At 35.7% G+C, this 18,988-nt stretch overlaps 3 protein-coding genes across 3 annotated transcripts; all 3 read right to left on the bottom strand.

Moving 5' to 3' along the window:
* Positions 1-117: 117 nt before the first annotated feature.
* On the bottom strand, positions 118-4,878 carry LOC132313407 (probable serine/threonine-protein kinase PBL1). Its single transcript, XM_059812157.1, has 5 exons — positions 4,557-4,878; positions 2,649-3,363; positions 1,773-2,030; positions 1,513-1,632; positions 118-943 (listed from the first exon to the last, which is right to left on the bottom strand). Exons 2-5 carry the CDS (start codon positions 3,318-3,320, stop codon positions 320-322), a joined length of 1,674 nt encoding a protein of 557 aa, XP_059668140.1. The 5' UTR covers positions 3,321-3,363; positions 4,557-4,878; the 3' UTR covers positions 118-319.
* Positions 4,879-6,833: 1,955 nt separating this feature from the next.
* Positions 6,834-8,128, bottom strand: LOC132315081 (uncharacterized). Its single transcript, XM_059813837.1, has 3 exons — positions 7,708-8,128; positions 7,316-7,600; positions 6,834-7,045 (listed from the first exon to the last, which is right to left on the bottom strand). Exons 1-3 carry the CDS (start codon positions 8,110-8,112, stop codon positions 6,971-6,973), a joined length of 765 nt encoding a protein of 254 aa, XP_059669820.1. The 5' UTR covers positions 8,113-8,128; the 3' UTR covers positions 6,834-6,970.
* Positions 8,129-11,658: 3,530 nt separating this feature from the next.
* On the bottom strand, positions 11,659-13,107 carry LOC132313405 (RING-H2 finger protein ATL74). The gene has a single exon (XM_059812154.1). It carries the CDS (start codon positions 12,515-12,517, stop codon positions 11,942-11,944), a length of 576 nt encoding a protein of 191 aa, XP_059668137.1. The 5' UTR covers positions 12,518-13,107; the 3' UTR covers positions 11,659-11,941.
* Positions 13,108-18,988: the final 5,881 nt, after the last annotated feature.

The following is an 18,988-nucleotide window of genomic DNA, read 5'->3' as shown; positions in this document are numbered from 1 at the left end:
ACTAACCATCCATATTTTTTAGTATCAATCACCAGGAAAGGAGCTATGACACAAGGTTGAGATCACCCTCATCAAATATGATGCAACAAAGAATCAAAAAGAGAGGGAAAAGAATCATCAGCAGAACACGGGCTCTGGTTATTGGAGAGTAACCAACCCAGAAAGATACACTTATCTACAACATATCATCTTCTCCATATCATCTTCCTGAAGAATGGAAGGTAGGGAAAACACATCTTTATCTTCTATATATCATGTAAAATTAAAATAAAAAAACAAACAAAAAAAACGAAAAATGAAAAAAATGCTCTATTAACAATCAAAATCCTTTAACACTAGGCATTCGAACAGTTGAGGCCGATGATCTCCGGCTCTCCTGTCGTTCCATTTCCTCCAAAGAAAGAGTGGAGGAACATCGGGGAGGAAGAGAAACAGGTAATCCATGTGGCCGAGTTGGAGAAATTGATGGTCTGTTTGTTGGAGACGGGGAGAAACTCAGCCTGGGAGCTGGAGTAATGATCCCGTTCAGGCTCGGTGATCTTGACATATGTTTTCCAGCAATTGCGCCGGGCTCTTGAAGAGGGAACCGGCAGGAATACTTCACGTCTTGTATGCTTTTAAGACGGTCTACAATGGTTCTCATGGTGGGTCTTTCTGATGGATCTATTTGAAGACATTTTTGAGCAATATCAGCCACTGTCCGGGCTGCTTTGGATGGGAAGCGGCCTTTTAGCTGAGGGTCCATGATCAACGACAATCTACAATCATCAGCTAGAAAAGGCCGGCTCCACTTAACCAAGTTCAATTCTTCCTTGGGATGGCGGCTGTCACGATTCTTCCTGCCGGTAAGCAACTCGAGAAGCACAATTCCAAAACTCCAAACATTGCTCTTCGGGGTTAGCAATCCTCTCTCCAGTGTCTCCACTGAAAGATTTGCCGAGGCCTGAAAGAAGTTTATAATACGAGAATAATTAAGCAGGATAAAAAAAACTCATTTAAAAAAAAACATGGAGGTTGTGTACAGCAAATGACTCCAACTGTAGAGAGTTACTCATGCTTGGGCTCTCAACAGAAGGTATAGGAAAACAAAAATTTATTTATCTAGTAATCTCACAACGGTGGACCCAAGGTTGAAACTTCACTGCTTTATCATGTTTCAGACTTGAGCAATAAAAATATAATATGAAGCACTTTAAAACTTTGGGCTCCATTAATGATACAAAATTAAGGATGATGTACAAGTACACTTACGTGAAATAACATCGGTGAGCCCTACAAGTTCTCAAACCTAGATTTCTCTATGGTGCTTCTCTATAACCTAACAAAAAAGTATTTACGCGTTACACTTTTATTCTTTCCCCCTATTTTCTCCTCTTTCTTCTCTCAACATGTGAAGGTTTAAGAGTCGTGATCAAAAGTAGTCACGCCTCTTAAGTCTGTCGAAATTAAAAGAGCATCTTTAGAATCAAAAGGAATATTAACAAGATAACAATTCTAACTATGAGCACTTACAACTGAACTACTGGAAATCTCTGCCTCTGGAATGTGGCTAATGCAACCATATCCTGAAAGTTTTGCGCTAAAATCTTTGTCAATCTGTATATTGGCAGTTGAGAATTCATTGAACATTGCCTGTAATACAAGGAAAGCATTCATTCAAAAGTCAGAAACTTAAACGAAGGGGAAAAATTGACCAGACTAATTCATTAGAATTTAAAACTTTTCAAGTAATCTTAAAATAACTTTAAGACACTAGTAAAAGTTGTGATTACCTGGAAAGGCCCTTCCTCATGTAAGAAAGTGAGACCTTGTGCAGCACATAAAGCAACTTTCATCCTGGCATTCCAATCAATAGGGGGACCATCTGACCTCCCATACAAAAGGCGGTCTAAGCTCCCATGGCAAAGCCTTTCAAAAACCAACATTCTTTGTTCTGATCCTTCACGTGCATGAAAACCAAGCAATTTACAGAGGTAGGGATGTTGCAAAGTTGAAAGAGTGTTCACCTCATTTATAAATTCCTTCAAACCCTGGAAGAACACGAAAATGGTGAGATTATAATCAACAATACGCTGGAACTTTCCCGAAAGTTCAGATGCTCAAATATGTAAAAAATTGATAATAAAAAGAAAAAAGACATCACAAAGATGGCAGTATGAATTTGTATGTATTAGAATTTGCTAAGTTTATCGTGTAGGATCTATGTTCTTAATTACTGTACCCCAAGGGGTTGGCTCCCGTGGGTAAGTCAATTGGCCCTGGTGCCTCATGAAGTATAAGGTCTAACATTTGACTCCTCTTGGGTGCAAACAATCCCTTAGGGGTGGATGCGTGAGTATCAACTAGGAAAAAAAATTTGTTCTTAATTACTGTATATACTAGTGACAAAACTGGTTATACATCAGTGCACATGTAAACAGGGTATGAATGGTGAAAAGATTAGGGTATGAATGGTGAAAAGATTAAAAAGTGACTGGGTAAGAAAGAAAGCTGCAAATTCAGCCCAATAGCTGAACTCCAATGAAGGCATGGCTATCAAACCTAGACTAGTCCAGTGGAAACATCAATTGATCCCTTGTAAGGCAGAGGAATCATAACAAAAAAAGCTTGGTCAGCCAATCCGAAATAACCAAATAATCAAATATTACCTGGGCAGATGGGTGAAGGCGAGTGACAGTTGCTTCAAGCTTTTTTGAGACAGAAGCATCATCGCCGAAGGAAGCTCTATAAAATACGGAAGAAAGACTTTCTGACATGCATCGATCAGGGGAGAAATTATGGCAGGCAGCAGCAATTTCTTCAAATGAAAAGTTACGTAGTGTTCCCATAGGAGGCAGAGGCAATGGTCCAGAAGCATTGAGAGGAGGGACAGGCAGTGGTCCAGAAGCATTGAGAGGAGGGACGCTGGCATTTACAGCTTTAAAGCTTCCCATCGTCTTCAAAACAGCAGCACTCTGAGGTGAAGGAAGAGGTAGGGGTTGTGGACTCGGGGAACGATGTTCCTTCATTGATCCAACCCGACCCTTTGGCTCTTCCTGTTCCTCACAGTCACATTCAATTGATGAGAGAGCCTCTTGTTCTGCTGCATCGAGGCTAGATGGGGCAGATAATGCCCGTGTTCTACTGTTGGCCACTCTATTAATTGGGTGAACAGGTTTCACTCTGTTTCTAAAACTTGGGGGCGCAGATTGCAAAGCACGAGTCTGGATACGCGGTTCAGGCAGTGTAGTGGGTGTATGCTCCTGAGGGTTGACTCGTTTGACATAAGTAGCCTGCTCAGATTTTTTCTTCTTACTCTTCAAAACTGTGAAACACCCCATCCTCTGCACAAGGTTTTAGGCTGTATCAAGGCTCAGTATTCTCCTGCAAAATCAAAAATTGGAAACAATGGACATCAACACGCATGAAACCTTGAAAGGTAGTTATGTCTTGGTACCATAGTAATGATTAAATATTAAATAATAATAAAAACTAAGCCTGAAATTCTTAAATATAAACTGAATCATAATAATTTAATTAAAAGAGTATACGGTCATCCCATGGCAGTCGAATGATTCTACTATTCCTTAAATAGGGTTTGGATACAAAATCCTCACCCATGATGGCTCCAAAAAAGAAAATTGAAACCATCAACACAAATGATGTTATCTATGAAGGGTGGGGAGCTTTCATAGCACTTCCACCTGAATTCGAAATCCGCTGATTGGTTAATGCATAACAATATCCCCCATGAAATGCAACCTTTGGCATTATAAAAGTTCAATATCATCAACAATGATTGCCATTTTCCTAATTTTGGAAACGGTCACCAAAAAGAATGAACTTGTAAACCAAATTGCATGGATAAACCACAATTGGGCAGTTCAATTTCGATGAATTATACTACGGTGAAGAACCAAAGAATTAGCTTTAACAGCTCATATTGTTAAATATTTATATACACTGAAATGATTACTTATCCAACTTTGCCAAGTAACCAGATTGATCTAAAAAGTCACAACAATTGGGGAAAAAAAAAAAAAAAATCAGAAGCAAAAACTAGATTAGAACTCTTCTAAATACCACCGTATTGGCATATTGACATGACAATAATATATATAGATATATATGTATTTATCACCTTACCCTATCCTAAAAGGGAACTTTACCAATTAAATTAGAACTCTCATACAGAAGAACTTAGGAACTCAAATAACAGCTAAAAACGGGATCAGCGCACAATCAACTGGACAAAAAATCAGCTCAGATCCAAAAAGACCCAAGTTTAACCAAAAATTAGTGATAGGTAGAAACCCAAAATCACTCAGTTAGGCAGCTGAATTTTCCAAAATACGAAATCGAAAGAAATTAGACTTATGGAAATTACCACAAACGAGCATTCCTATTTCCATGATAAAAGTGAATTAAACAGCAAAAATCGATAAAGAAAATTACAGCCTCAGATAACTAGAATTTTTCAAAAAAGAAAACCCAATTCCAGCTTTCCCAGATTAATCAAGTCAGAAACTCTGGAGATACATCCAAACAACACGAGAAAAAGTAGATTCAAGTCAAACCTAATAAGAATGGTCTCTGCAACCTCAATTGATCTGGAGCTCTTGGCTACAAAGTTTTGATCTTGGCTGGTCAAAAGACGACTGAACAGACCACCAATCTGCAATTAAAATCTGTGGCTGGCAATTTGTGAGATTTGATTCGATTGAACAAAGAACCCTAATGCATACAAGTCAAATAAAAGCCAATGGAAAAAGTAAGAAACAGATTTTTCAGAGAGAGAAAAAGAAGGCGAGGGGGTGAGAGAGAAGAATATTAGTATTAGAAATGTGAGAGGCTCAGAGTAATGGAGCCCAAGAAGCAGTGGTCAAACCAAACCATAAACCCCATAGTTTTTTCAATTAAAGATGTTATCATTATTGTTATCCATAAAACAACATAAATAGCTTTTCAGTCGCTTTTTGACATTTATACCCTCAGACTCTTCACTGCAATCTCCAAACCAACCAAACTGTATTTTTTTTTATAATTTTATTATTAACTTTTAAATTGTGCATTGGCTAAATTTAATTTTGTATGCCTTTAAAAGTTGAATACAAAGACTTTTGTATTACGTCCATAACTTTCTAATCACTTTGTTTTTTTTTTAAAGAATTCTTTTTCTTTTTCTTTTGTATAAAATATATTATTCTAAATTTTAAAAAAATAAATCTATCACATTTTCCTTTTCCATGTGAAAACCAATTTTGAATTTGTTAACTCAATACTTTTCAATTTTATTATCTAAAAAATGGAAAAGATTATTTTTTTTCTTAAATTTTTTTAAGAATAATTTTTAGAAAATATTTAATCAAATGAATTGTTCCAGTAATTTTTTTTTATCTATAAAGAATCCAAAAATATTAAATTGTGACATTACTAAGATAATCCTATAAACTTTCATTGCCAAATTGATAGGTTGGTTTGAAATTCAAAATGGGGAGTAGTAGTTGGTTATTACGGGGGCAATTTAGACATTGTAGGAGTATATAAATAGAGAGTGAAAATAAGGGGCCATGTCTATTATAGTAACTTCAAATGCAGCACCACGATTTTCAAAGAAGAGAGCCTCGATTGAAGTGACAGCCCAGTCAAAGTTGGAAAATTAATTTATTATATTTAGGAAAGCTGTTTTGCTGCGTGGTCAAAGAGACCCATCAACATGCTTCTTTGACCCCAATTGTGTCCCCTCAGATTTGCGGGCGGTTGTAAGATCAACGGCCATCATGTGCCCATCATAAAGCTACACTGGGACCCATTTACGTAAGCTCTCGTTTTAAATTAGGCAAATATGTGGGCCAGTTTTATGGGGCTTATGGGACTTGGGATTCTTTACGTTGCCCGAAAGCGACTTTTAGATTTTTTGTTATAGGCCTTGTCACAACCCAATCAACTTTTCTGGGCCCAATATAAGGGCAGGCTTTGTCCAGAGTAATAGGCTAATAGGCCTACGACAAAGAGGATTGGGGGCTTTCAAGCTACACGAGAGAACTTGATAATGGGCTTGTCATTTTTCAAATGTGTAAAATACCATTTTTCCTTACAATGGTTTCCACTACTAGAACTTGATAATGGGCTTGGTTAATTAAAACTTTATTTTGTTTGAGCCAAGTTCATCCAAGTGATTTAAGTTACGTTGGGAGTACCTTGAAGTAAATTTCCACCAATTTTAATTTTAACATGTCATAATTCAGTACTTCGAAACGCAATGTACATGTTCAAGCTTAGTATTTTGTTGTTCCAGCAAACTTGCAGTATTACTGAGTCTAACAAGCTTGTTATAAACACCATCAAAAGCTCAATTTTGCATTTAAAGTAGCAAGAATAATTCAGAATTAAACATTTTCTTAGCAACTAACAGTTGCTTTTGATGTACTTTATTTATGCAAGTTCAGTAAAGATTTCATTTGTATATGGAGTCTTGGGGCAACAATAAAATTGTTTTATGGTGATCATTATTAGACTCTCCCTAGACCTGCAATGGAGGAAGCTTCTTGCACTCGATTTGCCCTCCGAGACTTATTAATTTAAACAACTCCATTCATGTATTCATGCGTACTGGACTTTGCAACAGCAGTAGAGGGATTATCTTCATAGCTAAAATTGAATTTACATAAATGAATTCAATGGAAGTGTAGGCAGTGATAAAAGGAACCATACATGATTGTGTATTCAAACTATATTATGCTCGGGAATATATGTGTGTCTGTGTCTATATATATATATATATATATGATAAGATGAAACAACATACTTCTCTACCATAATTTAGGAAGAAGCACAAGGAAATGATATGGATGTCACAAACTTCAATGATATAGTCCACTAGAAACATTACTCCAAAACCATTCGACCTCAGCCATTCCAATGGCTTGAACATGACAAAATACTAATACTTGTAACCACGACCAGTGATAGCTTTCAATAAGGAGCTAAATTAAAAGTTACAACAACCTATATAATTGTCCCCTTTGTGAGCCCCAATATACTGTGAATAGCTGGTGAAGATTACCTGAAAAAAATCAAGAAATTTCTGATCAATTACCCGAAAAGTATAAAATAATAATAATAATATAATTCAATACACAAATCCTCAGGAGTGTTGGGCAATTTAGCTTAGGGATGGTCCTTCTTCCGTGGAGGTGTTGAGTCCAACTCTTGATATTACTTGTACAAAGTGATAGTTCGATTACTCGAACCTGAACCCAGTAATCAAGCTCAAGCCCCAAATTTTTACTGCTCGATTAATAGTAAAAATTGAGAATATTATTATTATGCATACCTGGGCAGCAAAGTTCCAAGCTTTCCAAACACAATCTAAAACATAGGCTTCACTGAGCTTTGAAATGTCATTCAAATAAACCACAATACTGCAACTCAATATTGCCACAATTGAAATCACCGATGTGAACCTTGTTCTTCTGGTAATGAATTTCTTGAATACTAAAGCAAGGTAGAACAAGATGATCAAACTGCATAGAATGGCTCTCTTCCGATCCTTCTGAGAAATTGATTGGGACAAAACAGCAAGGCATCCAAAGATTGCTGAACCTATACATATGGCTTCCTACAATTACACAAATCAAATGGCATTACATAATCAGATAAATAAATTAAAATAAAAACAGTATTCACCATTTTCGCTACAGATCTTGCATTTTCCTTATCTCATACCTGAGAAGAAGACTGTTTGGATCGATTTTCTGGGGAATTAGGTAGTGGGTGTCCGAGATTGGAGGTGGGTTTGGCAGCAATTGCTTTGTCCTTGGTGGGTCGAGGATGGAATTTTCCGAGAAAACGGAGGAATTTGGATTTGAAGGATTTTCGTTTCACGGAAAATGAAACTTGGGGCTTTGATCTCACTTTGAGAAGAGAATGACGGAGCTTGATGTTGATGGAGAAAGGAAAGAGCTTGCAAGAGGGTAAAAATGAGGTGGTGGCCTTCAGCTTGAAATTGAAGTGTTTGGCTTTGGCATGAATGTAGATCTTCCATGGTTGTTGCTTATCTGGTTGCATTGTGAGCAGAAGCAGAAAGGCGAATTGTTCCCACAGACCTTTCAACAAGTCTTTGCTCAACATACCTTTCAAATAAATTAAAAAAAAAAAAAGTCCTTGCTTAACATAGGTTAGGTCAATGGTGTGGGTTAGTGATCGAGTCTGGTTAGCTGTTTAAAAGTAAATGCTAAAACCCCAAAACCCTAGACAGTGTGGTTTGTACTCATTTTATTTATTTATTTCGCAATTTGTTTTTGTTTTTCAAAAGTTGAAAACAAACTCATAAACATCCTAAATATTGTTTGGCTTTGAAGACAAAAATTAAAAATAAGATATCAAACTATGAGGATTAATGTCCATTGATTACTCTTTTGGGCTGGTTTGGCAGGGGTTTTGTAATTTTATTTTTATCAAAATATAAAAATACTAATATTTTTGTTGTTGTGTGTGTCCATTTAGAAGTATGTTTGTTTGTTAAGGTTGGTAGAATTTCTTCTAAGATTTTTGAAAGAAAAAATATAAAACATGTTTGGTAAAGCTAGAGTGTTTGTTAAGATATGTATAGTTTTTAGGCTAATTTTTGAAGGATCTGGATTTCCTAGCGTGGTGGAAATCATGGGCTTATCATGCGACTGTTGACATTTTGATGTAAACTTTAATAATTTATGTTAAGTCATTAATTACAAATTTACATGAATATCATATCTTAGAACTTCATAATTTTCACATATCTATAATGCATAAATAAATGGTTAGATATATATACCTCGATTCATGATATCAAATCTTGTTGAGATTAAATCCAACGTCTATGTCCTTTAATCACAAACTAATGTGCAACTATAATCAACAGGCAAATGTGGAAGCTGATTTCTCTTTCTTGACCTTTTGCACACATAAAACTTTTACGTGTTGTATCATTAATCTGCATAATTGATAGAGTATATGCATTTTTATAAAGGTAGAGAGAGGACCAGTTTTCTTTTTAGTAACATAATTCTACTTTCTATCAAAGTAAGGAATAAAAAAGGAAAATACTTCTCCAATTAGTAATTACTAAAAAAGTAATTATAAGTTGACCAAAAAATAAATAATATTAATTGATATCTATTTACTTCGTCACCCAGGAATATGTCACATGTCTAAATCATGTGGGCTACAATTAAATAAATAATCTTACATTTGAGGCATAGTTGGTAGTGATATAAAACTAATTAAGAATGATATTTGTCTATTCCTGATGAAAACTAATTGAAAAAAATTAAAAGATTTTCAACAATGAAGAACAATGTGTGATTTATATATATGTTTTGATTTACGAGTGTATTTGCGCGGATCTATTGGTTCTTATTCAAATTAGATTTATACATATGGGTTTCGGTGGTAAGGCTCTTGTTCAAATTGGATTTATACATTTATAAGGTATACGTGTTTATAAATATGATGGTTGGTGGAGTAGAGAGGGGGGTGGTGGTAGGAGGTTGAGAGGAGAGGTGTAACAGGTGGGTGCTTCGTGATTCGATACAAAAACTTAAACTATTAGGTGGGGTTAACACACTATTCATATAAATATATACCCAATCACTTTCACATCCGGATCCGATATGCCGATATGGGACAAACTATTCTTGTTACATTCTCCCCTACCTGACTTCGCAATGCCCTCGTTGCGGTCGGACCACCCTGCCTACCGGGTGGCTCACCTTAACTCTTTTTGAGCTGGGTGTTTGGTGTGGCACTGGATTAAGGAACTCTGATACTAACTGTAATGGGCAGGTGCTTCGCGATCCGACTTAAAAACTTAAGCTATTAGGTAAGGCTAACACCCGGCCCATATCTACCCAATTACTTTCTCATCTAGATCTGATGTGGGACAAACTACCTAGTAGGGGTGATGACTATCATTAGAGGGTGGAGGTGAGGTGGAGATGACCATGATTAGAGGGTGGGGGTCTAAGAAGTGGAGAAAATAGAGTGATAGATATGAAAGGAGAGAAAGGAGAAAGAAAACAAATATAATAATGATAAATTTATTATTTTTTGGAAGGTTATAATAAGGGTGAATTGTTATGCCTCATGTAGTTACGAAGCATATGATAAGACCACATAACATCCTCATATCCTCAATGAGAGGGGATCCAAGTCCATTTTTGAAACATATTGGGAATAATGTTGAAATGACTCCAACCAATTACAAAATATGTTGCAATTATTTGCCTCGGTATAGAATACCACACCCTCAACATGACGCAACAAAAACATTTGTCAAACTTAACCTTTATGAGTTGCTTTCTCAACAATACCAGTTTTAATCTCAAGGCAATAAGGTTAATATAACGTAATTGGCAGTATTCGATTTTCATAGACGGTAACCGTCATGGATTCTCCCGGTAAAGCCATAGAAGCCGTGAAAGTCTTCTTAGCGGCAAAAAGTAACGGATTGAGTTGCGTGATATTCATTGTCGCGGCGCTAATGCACATCCGTTTTCTTGTTCGCTAGCGCTTTAGTTTTCAATAACCAACACTTTATGTAATATATGTGTCTATAGATATATATACTTATATATTAATTTTTTTTTTTAAAAAATTATCTGAACAAGATACTTTACAAACTCATGTCTTTCCGAAAATTTAAGAATTTGCTTAGTTTGTATTTCTGAAAATAGAAAACTGTTTTGATTTTACTGTTTTCAGAAAAATGAAAACTGAAAAAAAAAAAAAAAAAAAAAAAAAAAAAAAAAAAAAAAAAAAAAACAACTATGCTTAGGTTTAGTTTTTTGAAAACTATTTTATGAAAACACAGTTATAAAAATGCCTGTTTTTAAATCACTGTCTTCTATAGTTCTTTAAAAATTATTTTTTGTTCTTTGAATTTTTAAGAAATATTTTCAAAATTATAAACCAAATAAGTTCTAAATATTCCAGTATTTACTTTGAAGGGTAAAAACATGCCACTAACCAACCACACTTGTTACATTGAAATAATTTTCAAATGAAAATTCAAGGGAACAATCATTCTCTTCATTTTTTTTTTCCCTTTATAAAAGAAGAGTCAATTTCATAATTAATGAGAGACAGATAACCGGAATTTGGTAGGTAAAGGGTTATTCGGGAAGACTAATACATCAAAGAGTTGAATAATATTAGAAACTCTTTAAGAATTTACCCAATCTTATTCTTTGAATGAAAAATCTCTTGTGATAAAATGTTTGCACTAAATCATGTGGAATGAAAATTGAATTGATTTATCAACTGCCAACATGGTCTTTTACTTTTTTTAGGTCAGGTTTATTCAGCAAGACTTAATTGCAAATAGCCGAATAGTACTAGAAAATCTTTAAGAATTTAACCTAAATCTTATTGTTTGAATAAAAAATTTCAAGTGATTAAATGCTTGCACTATCAAGTAGAAGGAAATTGACTGCGAAGATCTGAGGGGCATGCCTTCTTAACATGGAAGGACATATATCCACTAATCTATATATTTACATGAAAATCAAACATTTCCAACTAATTTCCTTACATTTTTCTTTTTTAAAATCACTAAATATGTAAACATAAAAGAGCAAAATTTAGGAGCGGAGAAATGTAGTAGTAGTACTATTGTCACACCATGAGTATACAAAATGATTTGGGTGAATTGCACCTTCAAAAGATTGCTCAAATTCATCTCTATTGATTCATTTCTCTAGGTGAAAAACGTCTGATTACATGTTCTTACGATCACTAAATCTTGTTCCTCTTCTATTCTATAAAACAACCACCCCCAGAGCATTTTGCAATTTGAACTCCAACACAACATGTGAACAAACATCAATGTTCATCCCATATACTACCAACAACTACCAAGTTGAACAGAGTAGTGACTAAAAAAACCTCAAGCTAAATTCTTGATGTTGATTGCTGGGCATTATTAACTTGCATCATCAACCACTACCGCCACGCTACCTTGCCGGGCCGCCCTGTCCTCCGGTGGCTGAGCTGCAGCAGCTTCACCAACTCCATGTGAAGTGGTTGTCTGTTCGAGCACAGAGTGACGGCAATTTGGGCACGAAGAGTGTGACATGAGCCATGTGTCTATGCACCTCACATGGAACCCGTGATTACATTTTGGCAGCACCCTAACCTTCTCCCCATCCACAAAGTCTCCTAGGCAAATTGGGCACTCGGTGGCGGGAATCTCCATGCCTGATCCGTAAACCGCCACCGGAATCTGACGCAAAGCCTGCTTCTTTAGGCCAGTCCTGGCTAGTCGTGCCCTGGCTTGTTCTGGAGTCTCCAGGGCAAACCTACGGCCACAACGTAGTGCACACCGCACAATTGAGTTCAACCCAAGTGCACATATCAGTGCACATAACAAAGCTGCCAAGATAATCACCATGTTGGTGTCAAAATTGGTCTGGGTAAGGTAGGAGTCAGAGGTTTTGTTCCCGTTCATAGGCGGCGCACCAGGCTGTGTGTGTAGAAAGCGGCGATAAAAATTCGCCATTGCTGCTAGCTGCTTTGTTCAGAACCCCCAACAAATTTCAAAACCCTATTCACAGAACCTGAAATGGGGTATGGATTGTTACTATTATGGGGTTATGATGCTACTAAATAAGAGTTGAGGTGGGAAAAAAGAAGAGGGGAATTAAGTAACTGCAAAGAAAGAAAAAAAAGTAGAGGACTAGTGTGTTTTCTTCTCTATTGGGTTCTAGTTGATTTTCTTGAAGCAAAAGTGAAAACTAATGTTGTCAAGATTCCAACTAGAAAAGGACAGAGAAAAAGCATATTATTTGTCTTACTTTAGGATAAGGAAAAGGAAATAATGGTAATTTGCTTGTGAGGGGGGGTGGTGGTTATCCCAAATTCGGGACCCTTTTTGGTGCACAAATTGCAGCTTTTGTTACTCAGAAATGGTCCTCCCTTGTTTTTCCTTGGAACCGAAACCGATAATTAAAGCAAAAACATGATTGAGATTTGTTCAGAAATAAAAGTTTACAGCCTTACCTAGGCTTTTCTTTCACCATATATAGACATGAATTCTCTCTCTCTCCATGTTAGACAGCGAGTTGTGTGATGCAGCAGTGGCTGTCCTGGATTTTGGAAGCCCCAAATTTTAAGTTAATATATAAAGTGAGATATTAGTGGGAAGTTTTCAGATCCTACATATTACAAAGTGAAAAGGGCAAGATATTATTGATTGCTCTGCCTACCTAATCATGATTAGGGTTTTTAAAATTGTAAGAAAACAAATCTGAGTACCAAATCCAACATGTAATCTTTTGTGAAATACTTGTAAGTAAGCAAGTTGATCCAGCTGGTTTTGGTCCATTAAGAACTGTCTATGTTTCGTACGTGGGTATAGATGGCAACATAGTATTAGTGGGAAGCTCTGGCACCATAGTAAGTGGGAAAAGGTGGTACTATAATATAAGATAATAATAACATCACAAATATCTTTCTACCTTAACCCTTTTACAAGCGGCAGCCAACCATCCTTGGACAAAGTGTAGTAAATCAATCTTCCTTGATTGTGTAGAAGGTACTTTTGCCCACTGCAGCAGGAGGAGAAGGAAGAAAAAATAAAAATAAAAATAAAAATTGTTTTGAAAATCCGGTGCAAGCACTCTTCAAGAACATGTAGTCAATTTAATTCCTATATAATCATAACATAACGGATAGTCTGAATGTAATCACAACATAACGGATAGCTTGGATGTAATCTTAATATAACTGATAGTATAAGTAAAGATAAAAAATTAATAGAGGAGCGTACTCAATAATGGACAGCTCGATCCCTACAATATAACTTCCCTTTATTTTATATATATATATATACACACACATTTTTTTCTTTTCTTTTCAAATGATGGAAATAGCTTCACAGTTCTTTTTTTTTTTTTTAATTATTATTATTTATTTTATTTTTGTATTATAATTTTATTTTAATTTTGTAACAAATAATCAAGCCACTTTACATACTTAGATATATTACTTAAGCTTTTTAATAAAAGAAAAATTAAGTCATCAGTTAGCCACTTTGCAAACCATACATGTCACTTATAATAAATGTCCGAACTTATAATTTATCATAATTTTTTTTTTATTCACGGACGACAAAGTACGGATTGTTTTTGCGACAGTTTATGCAACAAATAGGTTGTCTTTGTTATACATACCGGACTTCTTAATTCATGTAAACCATATGCCTAAAACATTTATGTAAGGATTAAAATTTGACTATCGGACATGTTCATTGTTCACCAAGAGACACGGAATTTAAGCCTAAATTCTGTTTATGGCCCATGTTTTTTGTGGTCCCATATGAGGATATGTGGACACACGACAACACAGTAATGTAATTATTTCGAATTTAGCAATTGTCGCATGCCCTTGTTGAGAGTAGCTATCGTGTAACCAAAGGTCCATGAAAAGCCATTTATGATATTAGTAACTACCACCACTTCCTAACCCTATTAATAACGTAGTTAGTTGTTCCAACTCCCCAGAGTCCCCACATACATTTGAGTCATAAGTTCATAACATGGTTTATGTGTGTAATAGTAACCAAAACCAAATTTACCAAACTTTGTGCTTAATTAGGTGAACTACTTTTGGTGCAGGGGTCAAGTCCTTCCAGCATGCATATGGTAGTTAGGGTACCATGCCATTGTTTTCCTCCTAATTTCATAAACTTCCATATATATATATATATATATATATATATATATATATATGTATATATATAAAAGGACGAATGCAAGAATTATCAATAGAGTGACTAATATTTTTTTTAGTGGGCTAATACTGGTAATAATAATTCTTATTTTTATTTTGAGCTATGCTAAAATTAAGTACACTGAAAAAAAAAAATTTGGGGTGAGTTTGAGCACACCCAAACTCCCCCTTGGATCTGCCGGTGTGTGTGATGCCTCCACCCAACCAGTTCACAACATGAAGTACAACTTAATTAACAGAAATCATAATGTAAGGCTTATAATTAAGCACAGACCACCACAAACAGTTTGTTGTGCTCAACTTTTCAAAATTGGTGCCACAGGGATGAACCAACTTTATGCTGCTTTTCTTTCCATGCCACAACATTCTGAGGAGTTCTCTACTCAATTAGATTTTTATTGCAGAAGGATCATATATATATATAATATAGTGTATACTCAATTTAACCCCTAAATATTATGAGTCAGTTAAAATTGTTGGAACTTAGAAAGATCGAAAAGTACACAATTTATTTATATATTACCACATGCCTATGAATTGTTGGTCTAATGGGGCCATATATTGTAGAGTCTCGTACAGAAATCAACGGCAAAAAGTATTCCATATTTACATCCATCGAATATATACATATTTCTCTTAAATTTGAACTAGCGGCATTATTCACAAATTTAAGGCGGTCAATGTTTTCCATTGTTAATTTAAAAAGCAACTGTATGAATTTACATAACTTTCGAAAAGAACCAAAAATATATATATATATATATATATATATATATATGTATGAATTTGCATCTTAGTTAACCTCATGTAATGTTCCTTCGTATATGGTTTATTCACCAAGGTATTGAATTAGAGAGAGCGAATATATATATATACAACCACAAAGAAGTTGACATATTGCTAAATTCTGAGTATAATTAGAGCCCCATCCTTACTCATACTGTACTTATAACTAAAGCTCCTGCTGCTGCAGTCTCACATGTCAATGAACTTCACTCCTAATATGATCGATCCGTCACACAATAACAACACCACCAAGGCACAAAGTCAACAAGCTTTAATTATAGACTACTGCTAAGACATATATAGCCCACATACTAAATAAAACAGAGTACTAAACCATAAATGCAGACACATTCAAACAATGAAGAAGGGTCCTCTCAGTTTAGCAATGGTGATACCGTATGAGGTAAATATATGATTAAGAAAAAGACTGTTCTATGAACTTGGATTGCTCTTAATATCTCCTTTTAATAAATAATAATAATAAAAAAGGCATTTTCGAAAAACCTATCAACCAAAAGAAATTTGGAAATGTTTTGAGAAAATGAACCAAACATGTCTGTTCTTAGTCATTTATCGAGAGAGATAGGAGTTATGTGATTCTTTGTGGTTGCATTCAACATATTCCAACCTTTGCACGAATGAAAATCACGTGTGTGAGCTAGAATCCGTTGGATACAATACAACACTGCACAAGGTCCCAGCTCGAGAGATAGATACCTGAGCAGTTGGGGATGGAGTCGACTTCACACCTGCTAAAGAGGAAAGAAATAGCGAAGTCAGGTGGGATGCGGCCGTTGGCAAATGATTTGACGCACCGGCAACCCTCTAGGTGGTTTTTATTATCGCATATGATTGCTTGAATTTGTTACAGTAGCGTCCAGACAACTTGTTGCCCTACCTAATATAGCTGAGGCACTCCCCAGTTATGTCCTACTCACGACTGCATGATGTTTTGGCAAGGGGTAGTTCTGTTGTCATGGTGACCATACACATTAGCACCATACAAGTTGTTACGGGGGCGCAAGGCCCTGTACGATGATGTGGTGCAAGGACGACACTCATGCTTGTTGGTAGGCATAAGCACTTGACCGGAATGGTTCTTGGGAAGGGGCGTGCAGATCTCACACTCACACGATAGCATATGGTCATCGCCTGCACAAGTTGGTCGGGATCTGGAGTCGTTCCCCTGATGAAGGTCAAGGCAGACCGAAACCAGTTAGCATGTAGCCTTGATGTGGAGGTTGTGTAGGCTAAGCCCTGTAAGGGGTGCCGCACAGGCCATCCTGTTGCGCATGAAACTTGAAGCCTGTGACAAATGGTATCATAGCCGGAGGGGAGGTAGCACATGCTTGTTGGTAGGCAGACACTCATGCTTGTTGGTAGGCAGACGCACTTGACTAGAATGATTACAGGGAAGGGGCGTGCAGGTCTCGTATGATGGCATGTGGCCATCGTCTACACAAACTGATTAGAACTAAAGTCGTTCCCCTGATGAGGGCCAAGACAGGTCGAAACCAGTTAGTATGTAACCTTGATTTTGAGGTCGTGTAGGCTGAACCCTGCGAGGGGTGCCGCATGGGCCGTCCTACTGTGCACGAAACTTGAGCCCATGACACGAGCCACCTTAAGCATCTCTGACCTAGCCATTTTAGTGACTCTTATTCAAGCCTTTGACAATTGCCACTGTGTGTATGTTATTGTTATGTAAAAGGCTTCTCGGGGATGGTAGATGGATAGAAATGGTTAGTTGTTTGGCCCTTGGTTGGGCTTAATTCCTTGCTTAATTTGGTGATTCCTTCACGAAAGGGTGTAATTAAATTCTAACAAAAATATTTAATGATCACATTATGAGCCAACATCCCATTACATAATCCTAAAATCATGTGAGTGATTACGTTTAACTCGAACCCTCATCATTCATTTTATGAGGTAGAGGAAATATCACTGGGGCACAAGGCCGTTAGTAACTATGTTTACATTAATTCACAATTTAACGTTTATGGATAAGAAATATGTTAAAACTTCCAAAAAATTCTTTCTTTTTCAGCTAATTTGTTCCATAACAATTTCCTCTATATATGTTTCTAGATCATACTGTGTAAATGTCTTCGTTATTTGGCTTTGTTTTTTATTTTGTTTTCAATAGGTAAGAATAAGTTTTATTATGTAAAAGCAAAAGATGTACAACAAGATTAAATATGCAAACAAGCAAAAGATGTACAACGAGATTAAATATGCAAACAAATTATTGGTAACACGAGAGATAAAGAAAGAACTTGATAATCAACCAACTCTCAATAAATCCTATACTTTTTATTTTTTATATTAACTAGAACGGTTATGGGCAGCTGGTAAGTTTTTTTTTTTGTTTTTTTTTTTTGGTTGCAGAAAAATTCAGGGAAAAATAACATTATAATGTATTAATAAAATGGGTAGGCAGAAAAATATAGGTGTTTAAGCACGAGCATAAATGAGACCCAACCAAGGTCCACTAGTAGTCTTGTACCAACCCAAGTTGGAAATGTAAGCCGAAGTTTGGCATCCCCAATTTCACTAATTGTGTTAAAAAAGGTCCACGTGCTGAGAATTGTGATCATTCGTTCCATTCATAAAGATTTATTAGTTAATACTTATTACTTAATACACATAAGATCTAATTAAGGTGCTATTCGGTAGTCTTATTAAAGGTTGAAATTTGGTGGGTTTTCTTCCGCTAGGGCTTAATTCTTATAGTGTGCACAAGAGTCTACTTTTTCTAAAGTACTTCTTATAATTTATCCAATAATTTTATCAATTGATTTTAGAGTCTCGATTGCTTTTCTAATAACCTGATATTAAAATTTTCATTTAAAATCAAGAGCTGGTATGAGTAATTTGAACAAATGAAGAATATTTTTTCATATTTATATTAAACTTTTAAAAAATTCATAATCTTGAAATATATTGACTTTGACTTCATGACTTTGTAAATTATAACCTTCAAAACTTCATAGTCCTCTATAATTATCCTTAAAATGTTAATATTATTTACTTGGCTTATTTTGCTGGTTGAAAACGGAAGAGCAATCCATGCATTGCGGATGGGGGAGAAAGAATAATTAAACTAGCAGGACTTAACGAGAGGTGTAGTATACAAATAAATAAAGAAGAATAATAATTAACCTATAAAAAAAATGTTCTCTAAGAATTCCGCTGAACATTGCAATAGCAGAAAAATATGGATATCAGAAAGCGCAGGCATCCAAAACTTAGATCCAACATTGACAAGTGGTCGAGCTTAATACATCGATAATTCATATTTCAAAATTCTCAAAGACCATACAATTAAATCTAGAAGAGATACCAATTCTTAAATCTTAATTACCTGAAAACTATAGTTGACCTACCACAGAAAATTATAGAAATAGGAACACAGATATGTAACACTCGTACTTTGAAGATGCAACACAAACAC

This window comes from Cornus florida, unplaced genomic scaffold, assembly GCF_030987335.1.
Source record: "Cornus florida cultivar Cherokee Brave unplaced genomic scaffold, ASM3098733v1 CherokeeBrave_3.0.0_Hap2_Chr06, whole genome shotgun sequence".
NCBI lineage: Eukaryota > Viridiplantae > Streptophyta > Magnoliopsida > Cornales > Cornaceae > Cornus > Cornus florida.
This window is presented reverse-complemented; position numbering and strand designations above follow the sequence as displayed.

Coding starts and splice junctions, on each gene's coding strand:
- LOC132315081 (XM_059813837.1), bottom strand. CDS start 8,112: ATGTTGAGCAAAGACTTGTTGAAAGGTCTGTGGGAACAATTCGCCTTT. Junction 7,601..7,707: donor CCAAACAGTCTTCTTCTCAG/GTATGAGATAAG, acceptor GTGTAATTGTAG/GAAGCCATATGTATAGGTTC. Junction 7,046..7,315: donor CTTGGAACTTTGCTGCCCAG/GTATGCATAATA, acceptor GATTTTTTTCAG/GTAATCTTCACCAGCTATTC.
- LOC132313405 (XM_059812154.1), bottom strand. CDS start 12,517: ATGGCGAATTTTTATCGCCGCTTTCTACACACACAGCCTGGTGCGCCG.
- LOC132313407 (XM_059812157.1), bottom strand. CDS start 3,320: ATGGGGTGTTTCACAGTTTTGAAGAGTAAGAAGAAAAAATCTGAGCAG. Junction 2,031..2,648: donor GCCTTCACCCATCTGCCCAG/GTAATATTTGAT, acceptor GTGTTCTTCCAG/GGTTTGAAGGAATTTATAAA. Junction 944..1,512: donor AGATTTCCAGTAGTTCAGTT/GTAAGTGCTCAT, acceptor AACTTCTTTCAG/GCCTCGGCAAATCTTTCAGT.